Below are 23936 nucleotides of genomic sequence, written 5' to 3' on the forward strand. Positions count from 1 at the left end.
ACAGTATCATCTGCAAACAACAGCACAGCGAGTTTCCAAACACTAACCTCTCTCACCAGGGCCACTCCAACATCCACTACCCTACCTTGTACCTCTTTTATTACCCCATCCATGTACAGATTGAACAACCATGGAGACATGACACATCCCTGTTTCAACCCAACCTTCAAAGAGAAAAATTAACTCAGTTCACCATCCACACGCATTGCAACCTTAGCACCATCATACATACTCTTCACAGCATTCAACAACTTCCCATCTACTCCATATATTCTTAACACTTTCCACAATCCTTGTCTATCCACCCTGTCATATGCTTTCTCCAATTCCATTATTGCCACATACAACTTCTTTCCCTTCTCTAGAAACTTTTCCACTAAAGATCTAAGAATGAATATCTGATCTACACAACCTCTTCCCTTCCCAAAGCCTCCCTGTTCTTCAACTAACTCCTCTGTTCTTTCCCTAACTCTGTCAATAAGTATCCTACCATACACTTTTCCTATTACACTAAGAAGACAAATGCCCCTATGATTACCACACACTTCTTTTTCCCCTTTTCCTTTGTACAAGGGAATAATTATACCTGACTTCCAATCCTCCATGACTCTACCTTCCTCCCAGGCCAATCTGCACATCTTCCACATCCATTCTACTACTATCTCTCCCCCATGCTTCAGCATTTCACCACACACTCCATCAATTCCTGGGGCTTTCCCCAATTTGCCTTTCATCATTGCTTCCACAATTTCTATCCTACTGATTTCTTCCTGTCTTCTCACCTCCCTCCTTCTCCCAGCCATTCCCCACCCGCATTACTTCCATCCTCTATGTTCAACAATTCCTTAAAGTGTTCTCTCCATCTGCTCACTTTTTCTCCCGTCTCCACTAGTATTCTACCATTTTTATCTTTCACTCCCCTGCTAACTTTACTGCCATCCTGTCTTACTCTCATCACCTCTTTCCAGAACATTTTCTTACAGTCCCTCCACTTTACACTCAAATTCCTTCCAAATTCCTCATCCACTCTCTTCTTACTCTCTCTTACTAATCTTTGCACCTCTCTCTTCCTTTCTACATATAACTCTCTTCCACCTCTCAACTTCTTCCACCCCCCTATTTCTCATCCATTCATTGTATGCTTTCTTCTTTTGTGCCACAGCCTGTCTCATCTCTTCATTCCACCACGCTGTTCCTTGCACCCCCCAAAGTCTTCTCTTCACCCGACACACCACATCACATGCTGCACATATTTCTTCTGTGAATATCCTACACACACCTTCCATGTCCCCCATCTGCTCCAATTCATATTTCCCCAATCGTTCCTCCACTTCTCTCTTATAATCTGCCTTTTTCTCAACCTCTTGTAACCTTTCCACTCTCCTTGCAACTACTCCTTCTTCCCATCCTTCCCTTCTTCTATTTCTCTCCATCTTACTTGGATCTTGATTCTGGCCACCACCAAGCAGTGGTTAGAAAGTCCACTCCCCCAACCTCTATAAACTCTTGCATCCATTACACATCTTCGCATCCTTTCATCCACACACACATAATCAATCATTGCCTTCCTTTCATTCAGTTCACCAACCACCCTTCTCATCACTCGTCATGTATACCTGTGGATCATTTTGTGCCTGAAGAGGGTATTGGCTATCACCAACCCCCTCCTGGCACAAATGTCCACTAACGCACTGCCATTCTCATCTGTCTCAGCAGGCACACCCCACTCACCAACTATTCCATTCACCTTCACATTCCCTACTTTACCATTCAGATCACCGATCAAAAACACTCCTCATTCCTTCCAAACTTTTCCATGCACACTTCCACATTTGTCCTGAACACTTCTCTTACTCTGCTTGCATGATATTGCGTTGGAGCATACATGCACACAATCGCCCACATTTGTATTCCAACTTTCAATCTTACCCACACAATCCTTGACCCAACTGATCCATACTCTCTTATGTTCTTCTTCCATCTTTTACTCACAACAATACACACTCCTTCTTTTGCCCTCTCATTCTCACCTACTCCTGCACATATACCCCATCCATACTCCCATCCTCTCACACTCTCACTACCCCATTTTGTTTCAGTTAGTCCACATACATCCACTTTTGCACCCTCAAGCACCTGGACAATCTCTCTCTCTTTCACCTCATCATTCGCACCCCTTACATTCCATGTTGCTATCTGTACCATGTCCTTTGTCTGGTCCTTGGCCATCATCTTTTGGTAAGGCAGATGGCCATATTTGCTCAGCTTGTGGGTTAGAGTCTGTATTACTCACATGTGGCTGGTAGCATCCGAGTGATCCAGGCGGCCAGGAGACTTTGACCATTCAGTATGGAGGCAGGTGGCCATATTTGCCCAGCATGTGGGGTAGGGTCTATTACCCACGCTTGGCCAGAGAGGTCGGCTGGCCGCCAAACTGATTTTTTGAATCAGTAGGCCGCCCAACTGGCAATATCGGAAATTTTATGTTCGGATACAGACAAATAAATCCAGATACAGAAATAACTAAGCCAAGGCCTAACATTCATATATGGCGCACGTTGGATACGGAGCATCAGGATAATCAAGTGATTACTGTACCATAAACTCACAATAATCCTTCGTTACAATATCTAGCCCTAGACAATATCAGGCGCTTCTGGCTTGGCTCTATTAATGCAATATCCGGTGAAATTATGCAATATCCAGTACCGACATGATATAATTGGCAGTGCTGTGCAACGTCTGGCATCAAGCTGTATCAACCACCTTCAAAACAAAAGCCAACTGGCTCTGTATTACTGTATTATATCATTACTTTATTGTATTTTATGCTTAATTTAAATTTTTTACTCATGGGAAAATCTTTTGGTGAGAAAGTTGAGATGGATAATAATGCAATATCCGGCTCTATGCCAAATATTGAGCCAATGGGGGGTACTATGCAGTATCTGACCTTTTGCAATATCCAGCATTGGGCTGGGCTGAATTATGCCGGATAATTGAGAGTTTACTGTAATGGATACGATATGAAACAAGATGTGATGTATGGAGATTTGTTGACAAGAAGAGAGTGCAGAGATGGTATGAACAAAGGGAAAGAATGGATGTAGATAAGGGGTGAAAAGGGTTTACTGTATATATGAGTGAGTTTGAGGCTGGAGAAGACATTGTAGAATAAGGAGAGCAGATGGATATGGCAAATGAATATGCATTAAAGTAATGAATGAAAGTTTGATGGCACCTCAGAAATTACAGGGGACCAATTTGGTTGCCTGAAATATGTACAGTGTACAGTGGAGAATGTGGCAATGTTTAGGCACCACTATTTTACCTTGATAGTCACTGGAGTGACTATGTAGCTTATGAATGTCAAAAGCATCTGTAAAAAAATATTGTATAAGAAAGATATGTGCAGATGGTTGGATTTGTGAGGCGGAGCCAGGGTTCTGGGGACTTCAATAATGTGTAAATGACTGTTTGGCTAATTTCACTGAATATGCCTTCAATAGTTCTCCCATTTATGTAATTTCTCCATTGTTACTTCTGTAACTTTTTTTGTGAAGAGGTCTAGATTATGATGATGATGGTGATGATGATAAGTTGCCCAAATACTACATGTTAATGTTTTACCGGGTATTTGTTCTTTTCCACGTGATCAGCTTCATGCCAGTGGGACAGAGGACTACCTAACAGGGCACAGCTTGACAGAAACAGACCTTGTGGTGAAGGCTTGTGAAGTACTGGCCTCAGAGGTTGTGCCTGATGCCTTGCCTCAGGATTCTGCACCGGAGTACCGCTTGGCACTCACACAGGGACTCCTCTATAAGGTAAAACATACACACACACACACACACACACACACAAAATGATGTAGTTTATAGTATTATTATTTTTATTATTATTATTATGATGATGATGATGATGATGATGATGATGATGATGATGATGATGATGATATTGATGATGATGTTGATATTATTATTATTATTATTATTATTATTATTATTATTATTACTGTATTATCATTATTTTACTATTATTAAAATTATTAAAATTTATCATCATCATCATCCAGACCTCTTTTCCCACCCTAGGGTAGGGTGAGGAGTAGCAATGTCCAGACAGCCCAATGGGCCTCACTTCCATTCACTCTTCATTCAAACCCCCGGAATCCTGGCTCTATCTGATACGCCAAAAACATTCACTACGATCTGTAGCTTCACATAAACGTAGCTGAGAAAGTCAATTATTAAAATTATTATTATTATTAAACTTTGCATTATTATTATTATTATTATACATCCAATCTGGACAGCCTGATTAATTCGAAAATCTGTTCCCTAAGTCCCAGTAAACTTTTGTGGTATATGCCTTCACATGTCACCATTATGGTATTAAAACCCACCATCCATACTAAGACTGATTCAAGACTGGTGTGACAGTATTAGTGGAGGCATTTTTATAGAATGTCTATCAGTCTTGTGGGGAATCAGTAAAGTCTGTCTTAATAAAATTCAAATCTCCAGACTGTTCCTTGCCCTACCCTGGGATTAAACTCACATCATTACAAACATCAGATCCCTTACACTAACCACTGCCTCCCCAAATGTGGTGTGTTGTACACCCCTTCAAGCCAATGCTACATTTTCATGATGTATTCTTGGTATCTACAGTGTTTGAGTAACTTTTGAGAATTTTTTGGTTGTGAAGAACGTATTGGGGGCTACATTTAACCCATCCTGTTCGAAAAGTCTCTCCTAAGTTGAATAAGACTGTCTGATGGTAGTTAGAATAAAATATAAAATACCCGGTACATCACACAATGAAGTGGTAAATCAGTTTGTTTTCCCCAGGCGGTGTTGAGCATACAGAGTGCACTAGGCATCAACGTTCCATCTGAGCTGGCCAGTGGTGGTAGCATGATAGAAAGGCCAGTGTCAACAGGTCAGCAGTCCTTCACAACTGATAAGGATAGATGGCCAGTAGGAGAGCCCATACCAAAGGTGGAGTCACTGCCACAGGTTGCAGGTCAGTACACCATACAGTATACAGTCATATTTTGTCAGCTTAGGGAATATTTCAGCACCTCTGTCTCTACCTCTCTCTCTCTCTCTCTCTCTCTCTCTCTCTTTTTTTTTTTACACAAAGATAACCAGAGGAAGGAAAAACAAATTAAATTTTAAAAATTCCATCTATCCATCATCCAGTCCTATGCTGCCCCTTTAGAACCATAGAAGCCCGGGGCTAGGCAAGTTGGTTCCTGACATTTAAGATGAGAGTGACCAGCCTCACTCATCCCTGAGTGGGATTATGTGAGCAATAAACCCCAACCACCCCTTGGATATAAACCTACACAGGCTTAATCCCATTGGAGCACCTTCTTTACCCACTAAAACACCAGGCACCATAATTTGGTTATATGGTTACCACTCAGTGTAGTAAATGGTTTCCTAGTGTACAGGAAACCACTTGGCTTGTCACTCAGTGTAGAGTCACCTATACAGTAGGCAGGAGGAGGAGGAGGAGAGAATGAAGGAAAGAAAGACAGAAGAGGGAGTCATAGGCAGAAAGAATGAAGGAAAGAAAGACAGAAGAGGGAGTCATAGGCAGAAAGAATGAAGGTAAGAAAGACAGAAGAGGGAGTCATACGCAGAAAGAATGAAGGTAAGAAAGACAGAAGAGGAAGGAAGGAAGAGAGGAAAGGGCAGACACCCAAAGCAGCACTACATCAAGTGAGTGGATGGTGAGCACCCCCATACACCAAATTACAGGTGTCCTCTGTTCATAATTCATTTATTTATTTTGTAATTTGTAGTTTACTATTCTCTTTTGTGGTACTCATGCCTTTTGATTTCTTTATAAGGATTCGTATCCAACATGGCCTCCAAAAATTATCTCTGGGAGCACCTGGCTGAAAAAATCAGCAGTACTGGCCTGACTTATTTCATGCATTCTTTCTGTGAAGATTGGCATCATTTGCTTTGATTTTGTTCAGCCCATGAAGCAGAGCCAGGATTCCCAGGACTTGAATGGTGTGTGAATGACTGGCATACTCATTTCAGTAGGCACAGTGCTGATAGTTCTGTCTGTGTTGTGTATTCTGTTTCCTTGTTTTTGGGACCCTGCCTCACTCTCTCCTTAGATGAGAAAGAAAGATCATGCTGATGACAATGTTGATGATGGAAATGCTGTGAGATGATATGGGACTGGCAGCATTTGGGAAAGGGACAGTGAAGAAATTTGAGATAGAGAATGGCATCAATGAAGTACAGTGTGTGTAAAATGCTGTTACTGGGATGAGAGAGAGAGAGAGATCAACTGGACCTGGACCTGCAAGATATGTAAAGTATATTTTTCAACTTAACATGGTAGAGGTTTTCATCCTTTTGCAACTTATTAATTTTAGCTCAGTAGTACAATAAGACAGTACTATGCCTCTGCATTCTTTTCTTAGCACTTCTTTGTAACTGGAACCACTGTCTGACTCTCTTCTTCTTCATTTCTGCAACATTCACAGCCTTTCCTCTAACTTTCGCTCTGTTGAGCACCACCTCTCTAAACCTCACCTTCTTTTTCTAACTGAGACTCAGCTGTCTGAGGCAACTGACAGCAGACCCTTTTCTGTATCCTCCAATTTTCTCTATACTCATTTCAAAGCCAAAGGTGGCTGTTGTGTGTATATATATATATATATATATATATACAGTAACCCCTCCAATATCCGGATCAATAGAGCCATCGGTAGGTTCGGATATTGGTTTTGTCCGGATATTGGGCCCCAGCTTATGGACTTGTACTTACGGACCCTAACACAGAGAAACACCTATACAACTCCCTCCGGAGACCTTTTATACATCTAAATCATCATCCCTATGCTCTACATGTACAGCCAAAAAAACAAAACAGTAATAACCGTAACCACAAAATAGGCAGTAAACCACATTCCTACTGGTACTTTTATGGACTCTAACCGAACCTAACCTAACCGAACTCTAACCGAACTCTGAAAACACATTCCTACTGCAAAACATGCATGAGGTAAGTTTAGTATGGAAAGAAGTACAGTATGACACTTTCTGGTAAGTATAGTATGGGAAAAAATACAATATGAAACATTCTGGTAAATATAGTATGGGAAATAGTACAACATGAAACATTTTGGCTACTTACAGCAAGTCCCTGGCCACCTCGATGAATAACCGCCTCCTCTCGGACTCTGACAGTAAGAACGATTTCCTGAAGCATTTGCACTACACTCTTCCTGAAGTCTTGCACTGAACTTAGTCAATAACACACAGAAGTCCGTTCTTTTCACAGTGTTCACTTTAGTCCAAATAATGTTCCATTAAATTTAAGTGTTGCACATTAACTTTTCCCAAGTTTTTTAAGTTTCCAAAGCCAAAACAAAGAAGGTTAGTTACGTTAAATTTCTTTTCTACTTAGTCTTTTCTCCCAACTTGAAAACCTTAACACAACACACCGTTTTTTCACTGCACAACACTCAAAATTCCCGTGTGGTCTAGTGGAGAAGTTCTTGCTGTTTATTCACTGTCAGAGCCCGAGAGTATCACTGGCAGGCGTCCAAGGGTGCATCGGTGGGTAGTGAGTGATGGCGTACCGACTACAGAAGACTCTGAAGACAGCTGCAAACTCACGTCGAGCGGTGACTCCACTGTAGCTGATGTGCTGGGCTGTGGCTCGGAGCAGGGGCCTGTCTTGGGGAGGCAACGCGGAGTGGAACCAGGAGCTTGGCACAGCGGGGGTCCACGGGCCTGAAAAAACTGTCAATCGTTGACTGACGCAAGGACCGACGATTCTGGCGATTGATGATGCGCTGCCGGAAAGCACACACTTCCTCCACGAGTCCCAAGGGCCCCATCTCCCTTTCGCAGTCCGGGTGTTCCAGGTAGTCTAGGACGAACTCTAGATGTTCCCGGAGTGCGCTCAGCTTGGGGATGGCTGGAGTAGTGTCCTGCCGGAAGTGAGTCTGCATCATCATCGCCTTCGTCGTCGGAATCTTCAAGTTCGGGACTGACACCAGCAACCGAAGACGCGATCTCGATATCAGACAACGTCTGATACCCAGGATCGCCCTCGTCGTTGTCCAACCACTCACGAACATCGTCCACATCAACATCGTCGCCGTGCGTACGTAGCCGTGCATGGAAGTCATCCACGTCAAACCCTAGGAAATCGTACTCCACATCTGTTCCGAGAAGCAGAGCCAGACCAACCATTTTCAAGAGTTTTCACAGGGACTTCCTTCCATGCACTAGCCCAGTTGTACAGCGCAGACTTGATGTTGTAGCGGCGAAGGTTTTCCAACTCTGCCTCCTCGGTGCCACGCCCCCTCCCGCTGTCTCCCCTCAACACTCTCTTTTCCTCTTCCTTTCTATCTTTTTCCACTTCTCCACACACTTCTGACACTTACGAGAGGTTATAGGCACCACCTCCTCACTGTAACTATGTGATGAACTCATCTTGTCACCCCCCCTTCAACCCCAATAACAACAGCTCATCTTGTCACCAATAATCTACGATAAATTGAGTAAAAATCCAATACGTAAAATCACAGCTGTGAACCATGCTTTCAAGAATGGTACCATCGACAGGAAGGACATCCATCACCCCACGAAGGCACGAGGCTGCTTTGCATGGCCAACAATAACGGGCTTAAGCCGGTGCATGCCGTTAGCATTGGCACAACACAAGCCGATATCCGTTCCTTAGAAAGCTTGCGGCCAGGTACACGCTTCTGCGTCTCATCGGCGAGTGTTCGTTGGCAGAGAGTGAGAATGCTAATTGGTTTGGGCTGTGTGGCTTAGATGCCTGCCTGCTCTGATTTGTTCGCCCGGCAGCATGGACAAAACCACGTGACTTTGAGCCCCTCTACCACTGTCCAGGAGGCCGAATCTTGTATGGCAACCAGTGCTGTCACTGAGAAGAGGGTTAAGCCTGTTGTCTCCCCTACCTAACTCAAAACCAGTATATTGGTGGGGATGCCCCTTTGGCTCTAGACGCCTCATATATACTGTATATATATACAGTATATATATGCAACAACTTATCTTGCTCTCATGTTCCTGAACTCGATTCTTCTGAATTCTCTACACTCTGGCTTCAGCTTTCCTGTCATTCTCTGACTAAATATATCTGTGCTGTTTACTTAGACTGAGGAGTAGACTGTAGCACCAGTCGAACAGGGCAGTACTCCCGAGGTTGATAGCAAGTTGGTGATAGGGAGAGCTGGAGCTCCCGTTTCACCAGCCCTCAGGACTTGATCCTGACCATCTCCCTTTTCTGAACATTTTCAGTGCATTCATTTACACAGAGAGTAGGCCAGCATGCTCTCATAATAGCTCTACCTTCAACTGTCTACACCACACTATGTGCGCATAACATATCACACCTTCTATTCACATCTTTAGTAATGGCCGCTGCAATCTTACAATCAAATGAGGTGGTACCTCGGATTGCCACCACCGGCAAGGTAGGGCTGGAGGCACAGGGTCCTCCCAGTCGCCATCAAGCGACTGTGCCGGCAGCGACTGTTGCTATTTCCGGGAATGCTCGTCAGCGAAGGGGTGATGGTGCGGCCTTATTCTTTACCAACATCCGCGGCCTTACCACAAATTTAAACTCAGTTCATTTTTTCCTTCAGTCCATATCCCCTTTGGCCCTTCTCCTCACAGAACCACAAATCTCACCCTTTACCGATATATCTCCATTTTGTTTTCCCGGTTACCATCTCCTTACAAACTTTCGAAACAAGGGTGGCACCTGTTGTTATATCAAATCTCAATATGCAGTTGACACTATTTTAAACTTCACTTCATCCAGTTTTGATTACTCATTATATAAATTAAATTGCCAAAACATTACCAAATATATCTGTGTAGTTTATCGTTCCCCCAATGCTTCTTCGGAACCCAGTGTATTTGATTCCATATCCACTCAATTGAGTAACCTTGACCTTGCCCTTGGCAATGAAATTACCATTTTGGGTGATTTTAACATACACAATGTTGAATGGTTATTGCATTCTGCCCGGACTGACGACGCTGGTCTAGAATGCGAGCTGTTTGCAGAATCGTTTAATCTCACCCAGTTGGTAAAGCAACCAACCAGAATACCTGATAATCCTGACCATAATGCCCATCTCTTGGATTTATTCTTGACAAATAATCCAGATCAATACAGGATAGAGGTACTGTCACCACTTGGATCCTTTGACCACAATCTCATCAAAGCCTCATTAGTTAACCCTCCTACACCTCCCCCATTCCGAACCTGTCAGGGTGACCCGATGGCACTTTGACAGGGCAGACTGGGATGGATTTAGAAATTATCTTGCTGATGTTCCATGGCAGTCTTTCTTCTCTAGTGATCCCAATTCTACCCAGTCCCACATTTGCGACTTAATACTAGCTGGTATGGATTTATTCATACCAAGTCAACAATTCACTAAAAGATCAAACTCTCCAAAATGGTTTAATGGCAATTGTGCCAGAGCAATAGCCCAAAAGTCATTAGCATATAACTCTTACTTAAAATCAAAAACATCTGAATCACTCTCCCAATTTAAAATTGCTAGAAATCATGCAAAAGCTGTATTAAATCTATCTAAATCAAACTTTCTTCAAAAGCAAGCATCAAAACTACTTAACAACCCTAATGACAACAGAATATTCTGGTCAACTCTTAATTCTTTCAGTAATAACTTTAACAAGTCATCTTCCATTCCCCCACTAAAATCTTCAGATGGCAATATTACAAATGACCCACATGGGAAAGCAGATATCTTTGCTAGTACCTTTGCAAGAAATTCTACCATAGATGATACCAGCCAGAATGTCTCAGTACTGGAACTTGATTCTCCCGAAATTGCCCCACTTAAAATACAGACAAGATACATAAAATCCATCCTAGACAATTTACCTACCAACAAAGCTCCAGGCCCAGATGGAATTCCGCCAATTGTTTTGAAAAAGTGTTCCCCTGAACTTGCCTCTGTCCTAGCTAAATTATTCAGACTATGCATAAGTACTTTTTTATTCCCAAATTCATGGAAAGAAGCCAATATCCACCCAGTTCCGAAGAAAGGAAGTTCGTCTGACCCCTCCAATTACAGACCAATAGCTGTCACATCTTCTCTCGGTAAGATATTTGAAACTTTAACGGCCATGCCACGTTGAGTACACCGCTTCCCGTCCGATCGGCGAAGTTAACCCGCCCCGTCCCGACCACTTTTTGACCACTGGTACTCCCCAATCCCGACCATTTTTCGACCCTTTTTTTTTTTTTTTTTGCTAAAACTTTCGCTTTTGGTGAGAAACATCGAAAATTCATAGAGAAATCGCTCACCTGAGGTTTAAAATACTCATTACAGGTAGGAGAGCCTCCTTACCTTACTGGGTTTTCTATCAGGCTGGCACCAAAGAAAACGAGGTCTATGGGAGGATAACTATTTCACACCACTCATAAACGGTATTTATTTATTTACTGTTACGAATTTACATGTAGTACAAGAGTATATTGGTTTTCAAGCAGTAATATAGGCATTATAAGCATTGTTTCACTCACTAATACCTGACCTTTTTTTGCCACATTACCTGATCATCATTTCTAACTGTTTCTTCCTCTAATGCTATGTAAAGTTTGTCCTCCACATTGTCATTGATTGGGGAATCACTCTGGCCCTGAATTTCGTACCGTGGCATGACATGGCTATACTGGCCAGGTCACTGATAACAGGTGAATTGCTGAGACAATGGCATGCAGGGGGGGGGAAGAGGTCATGCTGGGTAAGGCATTTTCTCTGCCTGGCATCTTGTTGAGGAAGGTGTCACGTGTATAAGTACCAAAAATGACTCGCGAAAATTGAAAATTGTGGAAATTATGAACCTTGCAATTGCAGGACGTTGAAGTACGTCCCCGGGATTAGCTGTGACAAAACGTGAGGACGTGGAAGTACGTCCCCGGGACGCCGCGGGTTAAGCAACGTTGGGTCTGGTTAGTACTTGGATGGGTGACCGCCTGGGAACACCAGATGCTGTTGGCATAACGTTCTCCCTACGTGTCAAGTGGGGTTGGTGGAGGATTAGTGCCCCTCCCCGTAAAACAATTAACTCTAAGCCCTTGGCCACCCCGTTTGGGATACATGGCGTCTGGCAATGAATGAATGAATGAATGAATTAATAAGGAAATTGTTAAACATCTTGAATCCAACAACTTAATTAGTGATAGACAATACGGTTTTCACCACGAAAGATCCACCATTGACATACTCAATCTCTTAACTCATACCATCCATCAATCAATTGATCTTTTTGGAGAAACTCATGCAGTAGCTCTTGATATCTCTAAAGCTTTCGACAGAGTATGGCACCGTTCCCTGCTGTCCAAACTCCCTTGCTATGGACGAACGTCTTTTGTTCCTTTGATTTCTTCTTATCTTAGTGACAGGAAAATAAGAGTTAAAGTACATGATGTATATTCGAATTTCCACTCAATTAACACCGGCGTGCCGCAGGGATCAGTTCTGGCGCCAACCCTATTTCTGGTTCATATTAATGATCTCTTATCTGTCACTCACAATCCCATTCACTCATATGCAGATGACTCAACACTACACAGTTCATTCACACTCAGACATCCATTTACAAAGTCTAATATCTCTGCCTCTCAACTCAGTACAGCCATCTCCATAAATCAAGATCTATCTACAATCAGTGAATGGGGTCAAAACAACCTTGTCTATTTTAATGCTAGTATAACTAAATATATACGGTTTACTAATAGACAGATGTTGCCAGATTCGTACATTACCTTCAGTGCTACTAATATTCCCATCTCCAAAAGTATTGAAATTCTTGGTGTCTCACTTAACAGTGCCCTCAGCTGGACCTCTCATGTCAGATCACTTGCTAAAACCGCCTCAAAAAAACTTGGATTATTGTACAGAGTCCCTAACTTCTTCGCCGATGAGCAGTTAGCTATAATTTATAAGAGTCATGTGCGCTCTCAGCCTGAATATTGCTCACCCTTGTGGAATGGTTGTGGAGAGGTTGCATTAAGACAACTAGACAAAATTCAGAATAAAGCTGTTAGAATCATTAACAACCCTGCCATTACATATAAACTACCTCCCCTGCAAGTAAGAAGGAATGTTGCCTCCCTTGCATTATTTTACAGATATTTTTTTGGCAAATGCTCAGACGAAGTTGCGTCCATGGTGCCACCTCTCCATGCCTTCCCTCGTGCTACACGGGCATCTGGTAGTGCTCATGACTGGAATGTCACTCAACCATATTGCAGAACTTCTGCCTATCAGAATTCTTTCATTCCCCGAACTGCATCTCTCTGGAACTCGCTTCCCCAGAGTTGTTTTCCTCCAAATTTCAACCCACAACTGTTCAAATCTAACTGTTACAGATATTTTATAAACAGAGGACACCAGTAATCTGGTGTATGGATTATTTTTTTTCCCCATTTGTTTTTCCTTCCTCCGTTCTGTTATTTATAAAAAAAAAAAAAAAAAAAAAAAAAAAAAAAAAAAAACTAATTCTACTATCAAAAATTCTTTGACTATCTTACTTCTACGATGGAACACATTCTATCCATTTCTCTGAAATCTCCATTCAAGGTGATTTCAATGTTCACCACCACCTTTGGCTTTCCTCTCCTTTCACTGATCCACCTGGTGAACAAGCCTACACCTTTTCTATCCTTAACCACTTAAACGCGAATCGTCGCATTTGCGACGGTCGGCCCAAAGGACATAACGGCGGATCGTCGCGTTTGCGATTTGAGTAAATTTTCAATAACCGCGGGCAAGCAGGCTCCAGCTGGTATTGTCTATCAGTACCACCACCCTCTAGCTACAACTAGCATACTTTACCTTTGTACTACTGACCTCAGTTGTTGCCAAATATCGCGTTTTCCCCCCGTCCCCCCCCCCACCACGGCCCGGCCAGCCTGGCTGTGATACATGGCAGCGCTCTGAGCACTCAGAACTGTAAATCTGCACTCTCCTCTCACAAGCAGTTTATGCTACTAGGAAACGCTTGTTTCCCCAGTTGTAACACTAGCTTTTTTTCTCACGGTTTGCCCCTGTTTAGCGTCAGTTTACTGCAGGCTTTCAAAGTGAGATTATGGCGAGTTCTAGCTCTTCCCAGTCAGTGCAAGCAGCCGACAGGAACGAGAATAAAGTGGCGGACGTAAGGCAGAATAAAAAGCGCGCCGTGGTGATCTTTTGGGAAGTAATATGATTGAAAATAATGTAGTATACATGTTTTTAGCTGTGAAAATGGAAATGTTTGTTGAGTGACGGGAAGACCGCCGCCACAGTGCATGTCGGCCGTACGCTCCGTTGATTTTAGCCTTATTTTCAGTGCTTATTGTACAAATACGGATTCCTAACTACCTTTACGTTGTAGTATAAAGTTTACTGTGACAGAATGAGGCTGTGGTAGAGGGGAAACCGGGTTGCTGGAGGTGTGAAAGTGAAGATTTGGTTACCCAACTTTGCAAGTCTCCACAAGTCCTTGGGTAGTCCACGAAGGCTCAACACCTGTCTCTGGAGAAAGCTGAATGTAAGTACTATCTGCCATACCAAGTATAATGTTCTAGGATTAATCTCTGATTTTTGGCGAATATTTTCCTACAGGTACTCAGACCGCGTTACAACCCCGCCACTCGGGGGGGAACGACTGTACACAGCCGCGTTTAAGGGGTTAATAACCTAGAGCAACTTGTACAGCACCCTACCCGTATCCCTGACCGCCTTGGAGAGAGTTCCAACATACTTGACCTCTTCCTTACAACTAATCCTTCTGCTTACACTGTTAATCTTTTCTCTCTGTTGGGCTCCTCCGATCACAACCTTATCACCTTAACCTATCCTATCGCTCCGGTACGGCCTGCGGACCCTCCAAAGAAACGTCGTCTGTGGCACTTTGGAGTTGCAGATTGGGAGGCCCTCAGGCAGTACTTCTTTGATTTTCCCTGGAATGATTATTGCTTCCATGGCCAGGAGCCATCTGGGTGTGCCTTGCGCATTACGGAGGTTATTCTCTCGGGCATGGAAGCATGCATTCCTTTCTCATATCCTTTGACTAATGCACGAAAGCCTTGGTTTAATCATGCTTGTTCTAATGCTGTCCGCAACAAGGAGAGGGCCTATAAAAGGTACCGGAGCCAACCCACCCCTGAATCACATCTTTTATACGTTTCTGCACGGAATCGTGCTAAGTCTGTTCTTCGCTCTGCTAAAAATACTTTCATCCGTACTAAATGCTCTCAACTCTCTAACTCGAATTCTTACCGCTCCTTCTGGCACCTTGCCAAAAACCTTTCTAACAACTTTACCTCATCATCCTTCCCTCCTCTTTTCTACTCTGATGGTTCTGTAACTATTTCTTCTACTGATAAAGCAGATCTCTTCGCTCAGACTTTCTCCTCCAATTCCATCTTAGACAATTCCGATGCTGTTCCTCCATCACTTCCCCCCTCTGACTTCCTCATGGCTGACATTAAAATTTCTTCAGTTGATGTATTTTCTGCCATTGTTGGCCTCAATACTAATAAGGCATATGGGCCTGATGGAGTCCCTCCTGTTGTCCTCAAGAACTGTGCTTACACCCTGCCTAGGCAAACTCTTTTGCCTTTGTCTATCAACTTGTACCTTTCCTTCTTGCTGGAAGTTTGCTCTCATTCAGCTAGTCCCAAAGAAGGGTGACCATTCCCAACCCTCTAACTATCGCCCAACTGCTTTAACATCCTGTATCTCAAAAGTTTTTGAGTCTATTCTTAATAGAAAAATTTAAAGCATCTTTCCTATCACAACTTTCTTTCTGATCATCAGTATGGGTTCCGTCAGGGACGCTTCACAGGCGGTCTTCTCACCTACCATTCAGACTGCTGGTCATCCTCCTTTTGGGACTTTGGCGAAAGCTTTGTCATTGCACTTGACATCTCAAAGGTTTTCAGTCAAGTTTGGCATAAATCTTTTATTTCCAAACTGCCCTCCTATGGTTTCTATCCTTCTATCTGTGCCTTCATCTCTAGCTTCCTTTCTGGACGTTCTATAGCCGCTGTTGTAGACGGCCATCGTTCTTCTCCTAGATCTATTAACAGTGGTGTTCCTCAGGGCTCTGTCCTATCACCAACTATCTTCCTTTTATTCATCAACGACCTTCTAAGCTGTACATCTAACCCTATCCACTCATACGCTGATGACTCCACCCTTCACCTTTCCATTCGATTCCCGCAACGTCCATCTCAACAGTTACTTCAACAAACAAGGGATGAGGCTATGGCACACCTAATGTCTGACTTGGCTCATATCTCTGACTGGGGTAAAAATAATATGGTTGTTTTTAATGCATCAAAGACTCAGTTTTTGCACCTATCAACCCAACAAAATCTTCCACAGGTATACCTACTAATGTTTTAATAATGTTCAGCTTAATCCTGCATCATCTTTGAACATGCTTGGGGCTTCATTCACTCGGGACTTATCTTGGAAAGATCACATTACATCTCTTGTAAAATCTGCTTCCAAGAGATTGGGTGTGCCAAGCCGACTCCATTCCTTCTTTATCCCTGCACAATTGTTGACTCTATACAGGGGTTTTATTCACCCCTGAGTGGAGTACACCTCTCATGTGTGGGGAGGCTTCCCACATACAGCTCTTCTCAATAGGGTGGAGTCAAAGGCTTTTCGTCTCATTAACTCTCCTCCTCTTACTGACTCCCTTCAACCTCTGTCTCTTCGCCACAGTGTTGCATCTTTATCTCTTTTCTATCACTACTTCAATGTTCACTGCTCCTCTGAACTGTCTTCAAGCATTCTTCCACCTGTACGACGGGTGCATAGCACCCGTCTAGCAGCAAACTCTCATCCCTTTTCTGTCCAACTCTTTAATGCAAGAGTTAACAGTTACTCCCAGTCCTTCATTTATGCAACAGGTCAGCTCTGGAACTGTCTCCCTCTGTCTGTATTTCCTGCTTCCTATGATCTCCAGTCTTTCAAACGCACTGTGTCCAGGCATCTCAAAATGATCGGATCTTGCATTTGGCCCTCTCTTGTATTTTGTTTTTCTCTTGGAAGGATCAGTTTTGCGGGCTCGTTGCCTTTGGTTCCTTCTTCCTCACATTTAAAAAAAAAAATAGTACCATATTCTAATTAGTATTGTATGTTTGTGGTTGTCAGGTGAGGCAAACTACATGAATGATATACCAGCTCTTCATGGGGAGCTGACTGGAGTGTTTATCCAGAGCACCCAGGGCCGTGCCACCATCAAGTCCATTGATACCACCCAGACACTGGTAAGTAGGGAGGATTCTCACTCACATAACCTCTTCAGACATGAGCGGCTGCTAGAGAGGGATGCTATGTGGTAGCACTGATATAACCATGCGGCTCCACTGCCTGCTTATGCAAATATTCCTTGACTCCCTCCCTGTTCCATTATGCAAGGATAATGGACTGGAGGAGGAGGGCAACTTCAGCCTGCAGTAGAGTAGGTTCATGTTGGAGATAAACCTAGGGCTGCAATTACTACCATTACTGCTACTACTACTGTGGTATTACTACTACTTGAAATGGGCCAACATGCCCTGCGTTGTTGTCGTTCAGTTCCCATCCGGTGGACTGCAGGCTAAAGTTGCCCATCAACTGTAGCCCACCATCATCCATTCAGGAGACAGTGAGGGAACTGAGGGATGTTTATATGAGAAGGCAGCTCCACCACCCAGTTATACTGGTGCCACCACATGGTGTTCCTCTTCAGTGCCTCTGGAATTCATAAAGATGCAAATTCCACAACAAACTAATCCAGAAAGATGAACAGACTCAAAATCTACATCCATAAGACACACATGTCTGGTTTTGGACTTGCCTAGCTTAGTGTTTTCATTACAGATATACACTTCAAATCCCCAAAAATTTAGGACTGAAATGTGCAAGTAAAATACTGTGAATCTAGCTCTTAACTCCATCAGTCCATTAATGATCTTCCCAGTGTATTCTTGTCATATACAGACGATTTTATTCAACTTAGGATAGATCTTCCATATTGAACGGGCTAATAAAAACTGTATCTATACTTTTCAGTTCAAAGTCTCTATTAAGCTGCATAAAACTGTCTGAAGGTAGTAAAAATAAAATGAAAAGTAGTCATCATGGCAATGGAATTAATGCCGAAGAAAAATTTGTAATGAAGTAGTCATTTTTCTGAAGTATCAACTTCTTTAGAAGGATAATGTACTCTTCATTTTGTTCTTACTACCTCCTGATAATTGTACTCAGCTTAGGACAAGCTTTTCAAACTGGAAGGATTAAACACAGTTTTAATTCAATAACCAACAGACATCCTTCCTAAGCTTCATAGTGATGGAGATGTCGTATGACTTACCATTAAACCTCTTGCTTTCAACATCATCTTTGTCCTCAGCTACCCCATAACTCTCACAAATGTTACTGATGTTCTCAGCTTGCACAAGGGGCATGCAGACCACTGCTGCATGCCAGTAACTTTGAAAGTGTGTTGTTTTTTGTACCAGTGGACTGCCCTCTTGTAATATATATATGAGAACATTGGCTTCAGACTACTCTCTACTTTCTTATCATATACAGGCAAGTCCCATTATGTAAGCATCCACCATATAGTACAAGAATCCGATGATATGAGAATGGCCAATTTAAACCCAAATTTGTTTGATGCATGCACGGTCAGCTAGCCTAACCCTATTTTTCCAATAAGTTATATTCTCTGTTAGACGAGTTTTGTGATCCTATTTTTCCGATCCAGTGTATGAGTATCCGCTATCCAAGCAGTCCACAGTTAACACATCCCACACGTAAAACAGGACCCGCCTACACATGCAATGTATGTGTGCAAATTTTGTTGACATTAATTGTATGTGACATTGCAGGCAGTTCCTGGGGTGGTAGCAGTGGTAACGGCGAAAGACATCCCCGGTGAGAATAACTCAATGGCTCTGGCTAACCCAACAGCAGAGGAGGTGCGTTGCTTCATACAGCATGTTCAGCCTACAGTAGTCACTAACTTAACCTAACCTAAACAGAATCTATTTGAGCCCAACCTAACCTAATGTATCCTGACCTGACCTGACCTGGCCTGAACCTAAAGTAGGGTCAGTTACAAAAGTTCACCAATTCTATTGCCAGACGCCTCAATCCCATTTGGGGTGGCCACAAACAAATCGCCTCCAAGTCGCCCTGTCCCCCTCCATTTCACTGCCCTGCTTCCAACTCACACCCCCCTCTCTCATATACCTCTCCACCCCATCCCTCCATCTCATCCTCGGCCTCCCCCTTCCTCTTCCCCCCTCCACCTCACTCACATACACTCTCTTCGTCAGTCTTTCACCCTCCATCCTCTCCACATGGCCAAACCACCTCAGTGTGTTCCTCATAACACTTCCTATCACATCCACATCCACACCACAACGCTCCTTTATATCCTCATTCATCAGCCTGTCTCTCCATGTGACTCCACAGTCTCCTCTTAAATAACTCATTTCCACTGCTCTCACTCTTGACTTGTGTCCTTCCAACAACATCCAAGCTTCACTTCCATACGTTAGAGTTGGTATCACAATACTGTCATGTAGTAACTTTTTCACTTCCATGCTCACTTCCCTGTTTCTTATCACTGCTTTCAAAGAACCAGCAACCTTTCTTCCCTGCTGTACCCTTTCAAGCACTTCACCCTCCAAACCTCCATCCTTACTCATCGCACTACCCAAGTACTTAAACGTACTCACATTTTCCAATTCCTCACCATCCAACCTCGCTGTACATTCACTGACTTCACCTCTCTCAAAGACCATCACTTTACTCTTCCCTACATTCACCTTTAGATTCTGTTTCTTACACACTCTCTCAAACTCATCCACCAAGCCTTGCAGCTCCCCTTCGTCTTCACTCAACAACACAGTATCATCTGCAAACAACAGTACAGGGAGTTTCCAAACACTATCCTCTCTCACCAGGGCCACTCCAACATCCACTACCCTACCTTGTACCTCTTTTATTACCCCATCCATGTACAGATTGAACAACCATGGAGACATGACACATCCCTGTTTCAACCCAACCTTCAAAGAGAAAAATTCACTTAGTTCACTATCCAGACGCACTGCAGCCTTCGCACCATCATACGTACTCTTCACAGCATTCAACAACTTCCCATCTACTCCATATATTCTTAACACTTTCCACAATCCTTGTCTATCCACCCTGTCATATGCTTTCTCCAAATCCATGAAAGCCGCATACAACTTCTTTCCCTTCTCTAGAAACTTTTCCACTAAAGATTTAAGAATGAATATCTGATCTACACAACCTCTTCCCTTCCTAAAGCCTCCCTGTTCTTCTCCAACTAATTTCTCTGTTCTTTCTCTAACTCTGTCAATAAGTATCCTACCATACACTTTTCCTATTATACTAAGAAGACAAATCCCCCTATGATTACCACACACTTCTTTTTCCCTTTTTCCTTTGTACAAGGGAATAATTATACCTGACTTCCAATCCTCCGGGACTCTACCTTCCTCCCAGGCCAATCTGCACATCTTCCACATCCATTCTACTACTATCTCTCCCCCATGCTTCAGCATTTCACCACACACTCCATCAATTCCTGGGGCTTTCCCCGATTTAACTTTCTTCATTGCTTCCACAACTTCTATCCTATTGATTTCGTCCTGTCTTCTCACCTCCCTCCTTCTCCCAGCCATTCCCCAGCCACTTATACTCGCATTACTTCCATCCCCTATGTTCAACATTTCCTTAAAGTGTTCTCTCCATCTGCTCACTTTTTCTCCCTTCTCCACTAGTAATCTACCATTTTTATCTTTCACTCCCTTGCTAACGTCACTTCCACCCTGTCTTACTCTTTTCACCTCTTTCCAGAACATTTTCTTACAGTCCCTCCACTTTACACTCAAATCCCTTCCAAATTCCTCATCCACTCTCTTCTTACTCTCTCTTACTAATCTTTTCACCTCTCTCTTTCTTTCTACATATAACGCTCTCTTCCGCCTCTCAACTTCTTCCACGCCCCTATTTCTCATCCATTCATTGTATGCTTTCTTCTTTTGTGCCGCAGCCTGTCTCACCTCTTCAGTTCACCACGCTGTTCCTTGCACCCCCCTCCATCTTCTCTTCCTTCCACACACCACATCACTTGCTGCACATATTTCTTCTGTAAATATCCTACACACACCTTCCACGTCTCCCATCTGCTGCCATTCATATTTGCCCAATCGTTCCTCCACTTCTCTCTTATACTCTGCCTTTTTCTCATCCTCTTGTAACCTTTCCACTCTCCTTGCAACTACTCCTTCTTCTCGTCTTTCCCTTCTTCTATTCCTCCATCTTACTTGAATCTTAATTCTGGCCACCACCAAGTAGTGGTCAGAAAATCCACTCCCCCAACCTCTATAAGCTCTTGCATCCATAACACATCTTCGCATCCTTTCATCCACACACACATAATCAATCATTGCCTTCCTTTCATTCAGTTCACCACCCTCCTTTCTCATCACTCGCCATGTATACCTGTGGATCATTTTATGCCTGAAGAGGGTATTGGCTATCACCAACCCCCTCCCAGCACAAATGTCCACTAATGCACTCCCATTCTCATCTATCTCAGCAGGCACACCCCACCAACTATTCCATCCACCTTCACATTCCCAACTTTACCATTCATATCACCGACCAAAAACACTCTCTCATTCCTTCCAAACTTTTCCATGCACACTTCTACATTTGCCCAGAACTCTTCTCTCACTCTTCTAGCACGATCTTGCGTTGGTGCATACTCACACACAATCGCCCACATTTGTATGCCAACTTTCAACTTTACCCACACAATCCTTGACCCAACTGATCCATACTGTCTTATGCTCTTCTTCCATCTTTTACTCACAACTATACATACTCCTTCCTTTGCCCTCTCATTCTCACCTACTCCTGCACATATACCCCATCCATACTCCCATTCTCTCACACTTTCTCCTCTCCATTTTGTTTCAGTTATTCCACATACATCCACTTTCGCACCCTCAAGCACCTGGACAATCTCTCTCTCTTTCACCTCATCATTTGCTCCCCTTACATTCCACGTTCCGATAACCATGTCCTTTGTCCGGTCCTTGGTCGTCATCGTTTGGTCAGTCCTTTTCCGAGGCTTATTGTTTGTTTTTTTAGTTAGTTGTTTTCCAGGGAGGGGCACTAACCCTCCGCCAACCCTTTTAGTCGCCTTTTACGACAAGCAGGGATACTGGGGGAGTATTCTTGAAAAAACCCCTACCCCCAGTTCACCAATTATTTCACCTATTCTCTTTCTTGGTTTTCTTTGGTGGCTAGTACAAATCCTCATTACAAGTAGCCTTATTTTTTGGCTACTGTTGTATCTGCACTGTTTTACAGAAAAATTGCCTTTTAAAGTACCACTGTTACATATCTGTCAGACTAACCTGCTAGTTTATTTATATTATATATACACTCTGAATATACAACATTATGAGATACCAGAGTTAAGAAGTAAATGACATTATAACTGACAAATGACTGTCTGAAATATGTGACAAGGTTGTATATGACATGGGATGGATTTATTTACTTTAGTTATTTGTTTCTTTAATTATTAGTTTTGCAGTTGATATAATGGCTTTACCTCATAAGTACAGTATTGCAGAGATGACAGGGCTGAAGTTATCTTACCCTGTGGCACTACTGTATTGTACTTTCGTCTTTATACGAGTTCTCTAATCCATGAAGGGAAATGAATGGTGGGCCATCATGCTGTATACTAATGTAATGCATTAGCCTCATTGCTTTTACACAGTTTTTTTTAGACTTCTGGTGGTCTAGTGAGTCTGGGTTCTCCACCTGGTCCTCACATATATAGGTTTACTTCTATGCATTAGTTGGATTTGCTTTCATATAATAATACTCAGGGATGAGCAAGTGGTCACTTTCACCTTAACCGTCTTGCCTGAGCAGCCTACCCTCAGGCTCCTACACTTCTGCTTGGACAATACTGGATTGCTGAAGATGATGGATGGATGAACAATACTACCTGTGATGGGAATAATCTGAAAGATTTGGCTGGGAATTTTGAAGAATTGTATGACCCACTCTACTGGATCCTGCTCCATAATACTTCTACTTTATGCTCCTACTAGGATGTTTCAGCAAACTTAAGAAAAAGGCTCTACATTTCACATTCTTGCAAGATTGAGGATATCTACCTATCTGTCTATTTATGGATATACTGTTCTTGTATACTGTATCTTTCTGCATCTGTCTATCAGTCAGTCAGTAAATGACTAACTGTTTATCTGTCTAATCAGTAAAGATGGCAATGCACAACCAACTACTCAGTCTGGTGCCAGCGTCAAGTGAGGTGATATATGCAGGCCAGGCGCTGACTCTGGTTCCAGTCACCAGTTTTGCAGTAGCTATTAGGGAGCACAAAAGGCTGTGGAGGAGTACCAGAACATTTAGACACCCACACTCACTATTAGGGATTTATATATCTTTCTGTCTGTCCATCTACCTATAAATCAATCTGTTAATGTCTGTAAATGTCTATCTATTTATCTACAATACATAATCCACTGTAGAAGAGCTGTAACAGAACCAGCTGCTGATTCCTTTAGGTGTTTGCATCGAGTGAGGTGATCTACACAGGACAGGCACTGGGTCTGGTTGTGGCCACCAATTTTGAAGCAGCATACCAGGGAGCACAGAAGGTTGTGGTGCAGTACGAGAACATCCAGACACCCATACTCACTGTCAAAGATGCCATTGCTGAGGGTACCACATCACTGCTTGGTGATGAAATTGTCATGGGTAATGTGCATGGTGGGTATCAGTGGTTTATAGGTGTGTA

At 42.9% G+C, this 23936-nt stretch overlaps 1 protein-coding gene across 1 annotated transcript in view; it reads left to right on the plus strand.

Annotated features, from left to right (window-relative positions):
- LOC145414445 (uncharacterized) overlaps nucleotides 1-23936 on the plus strand; it is a 103545-nt gene that overhangs the window by 26584 nt on the left and 53025 nt on the right. Inside the window, exons 10-14 of the mRNA XM_080284001.1 lie at nucleotides 3660-3827; nucleotides 4854-5028; nucleotides 17216-17331; nucleotides 18940-19029; nucleotides 23704-23908. Coding sequence (XP_080140127.1) covers nucleotides 3660-3827; nucleotides 4854-5028; nucleotides 17216-17331; nucleotides 18940-19029; nucleotides 23704-23908 — 754 coding nt within the window. The remainder of the gene's footprint in view (nucleotides 1-3659; nucleotides 3828-4853; nucleotides 5029-17215; nucleotides 17332-18939; nucleotides 19030-23703; nucleotides 23909-23936) is intronic.

Source organism: Coenobita brevimanus, chromosome 99 (assembly GCF_032717465.1).
Source record: "Coenobita brevimanus isolate Jiangsu-jjx chromosome 99, ASM3271746v2, whole genome shotgun sequence".
NCBI lineage: Eukaryota > Metazoa > Arthropoda > Malacostraca > Decapoda > Coenobitidae > Coenobita > Coenobita brevimanus.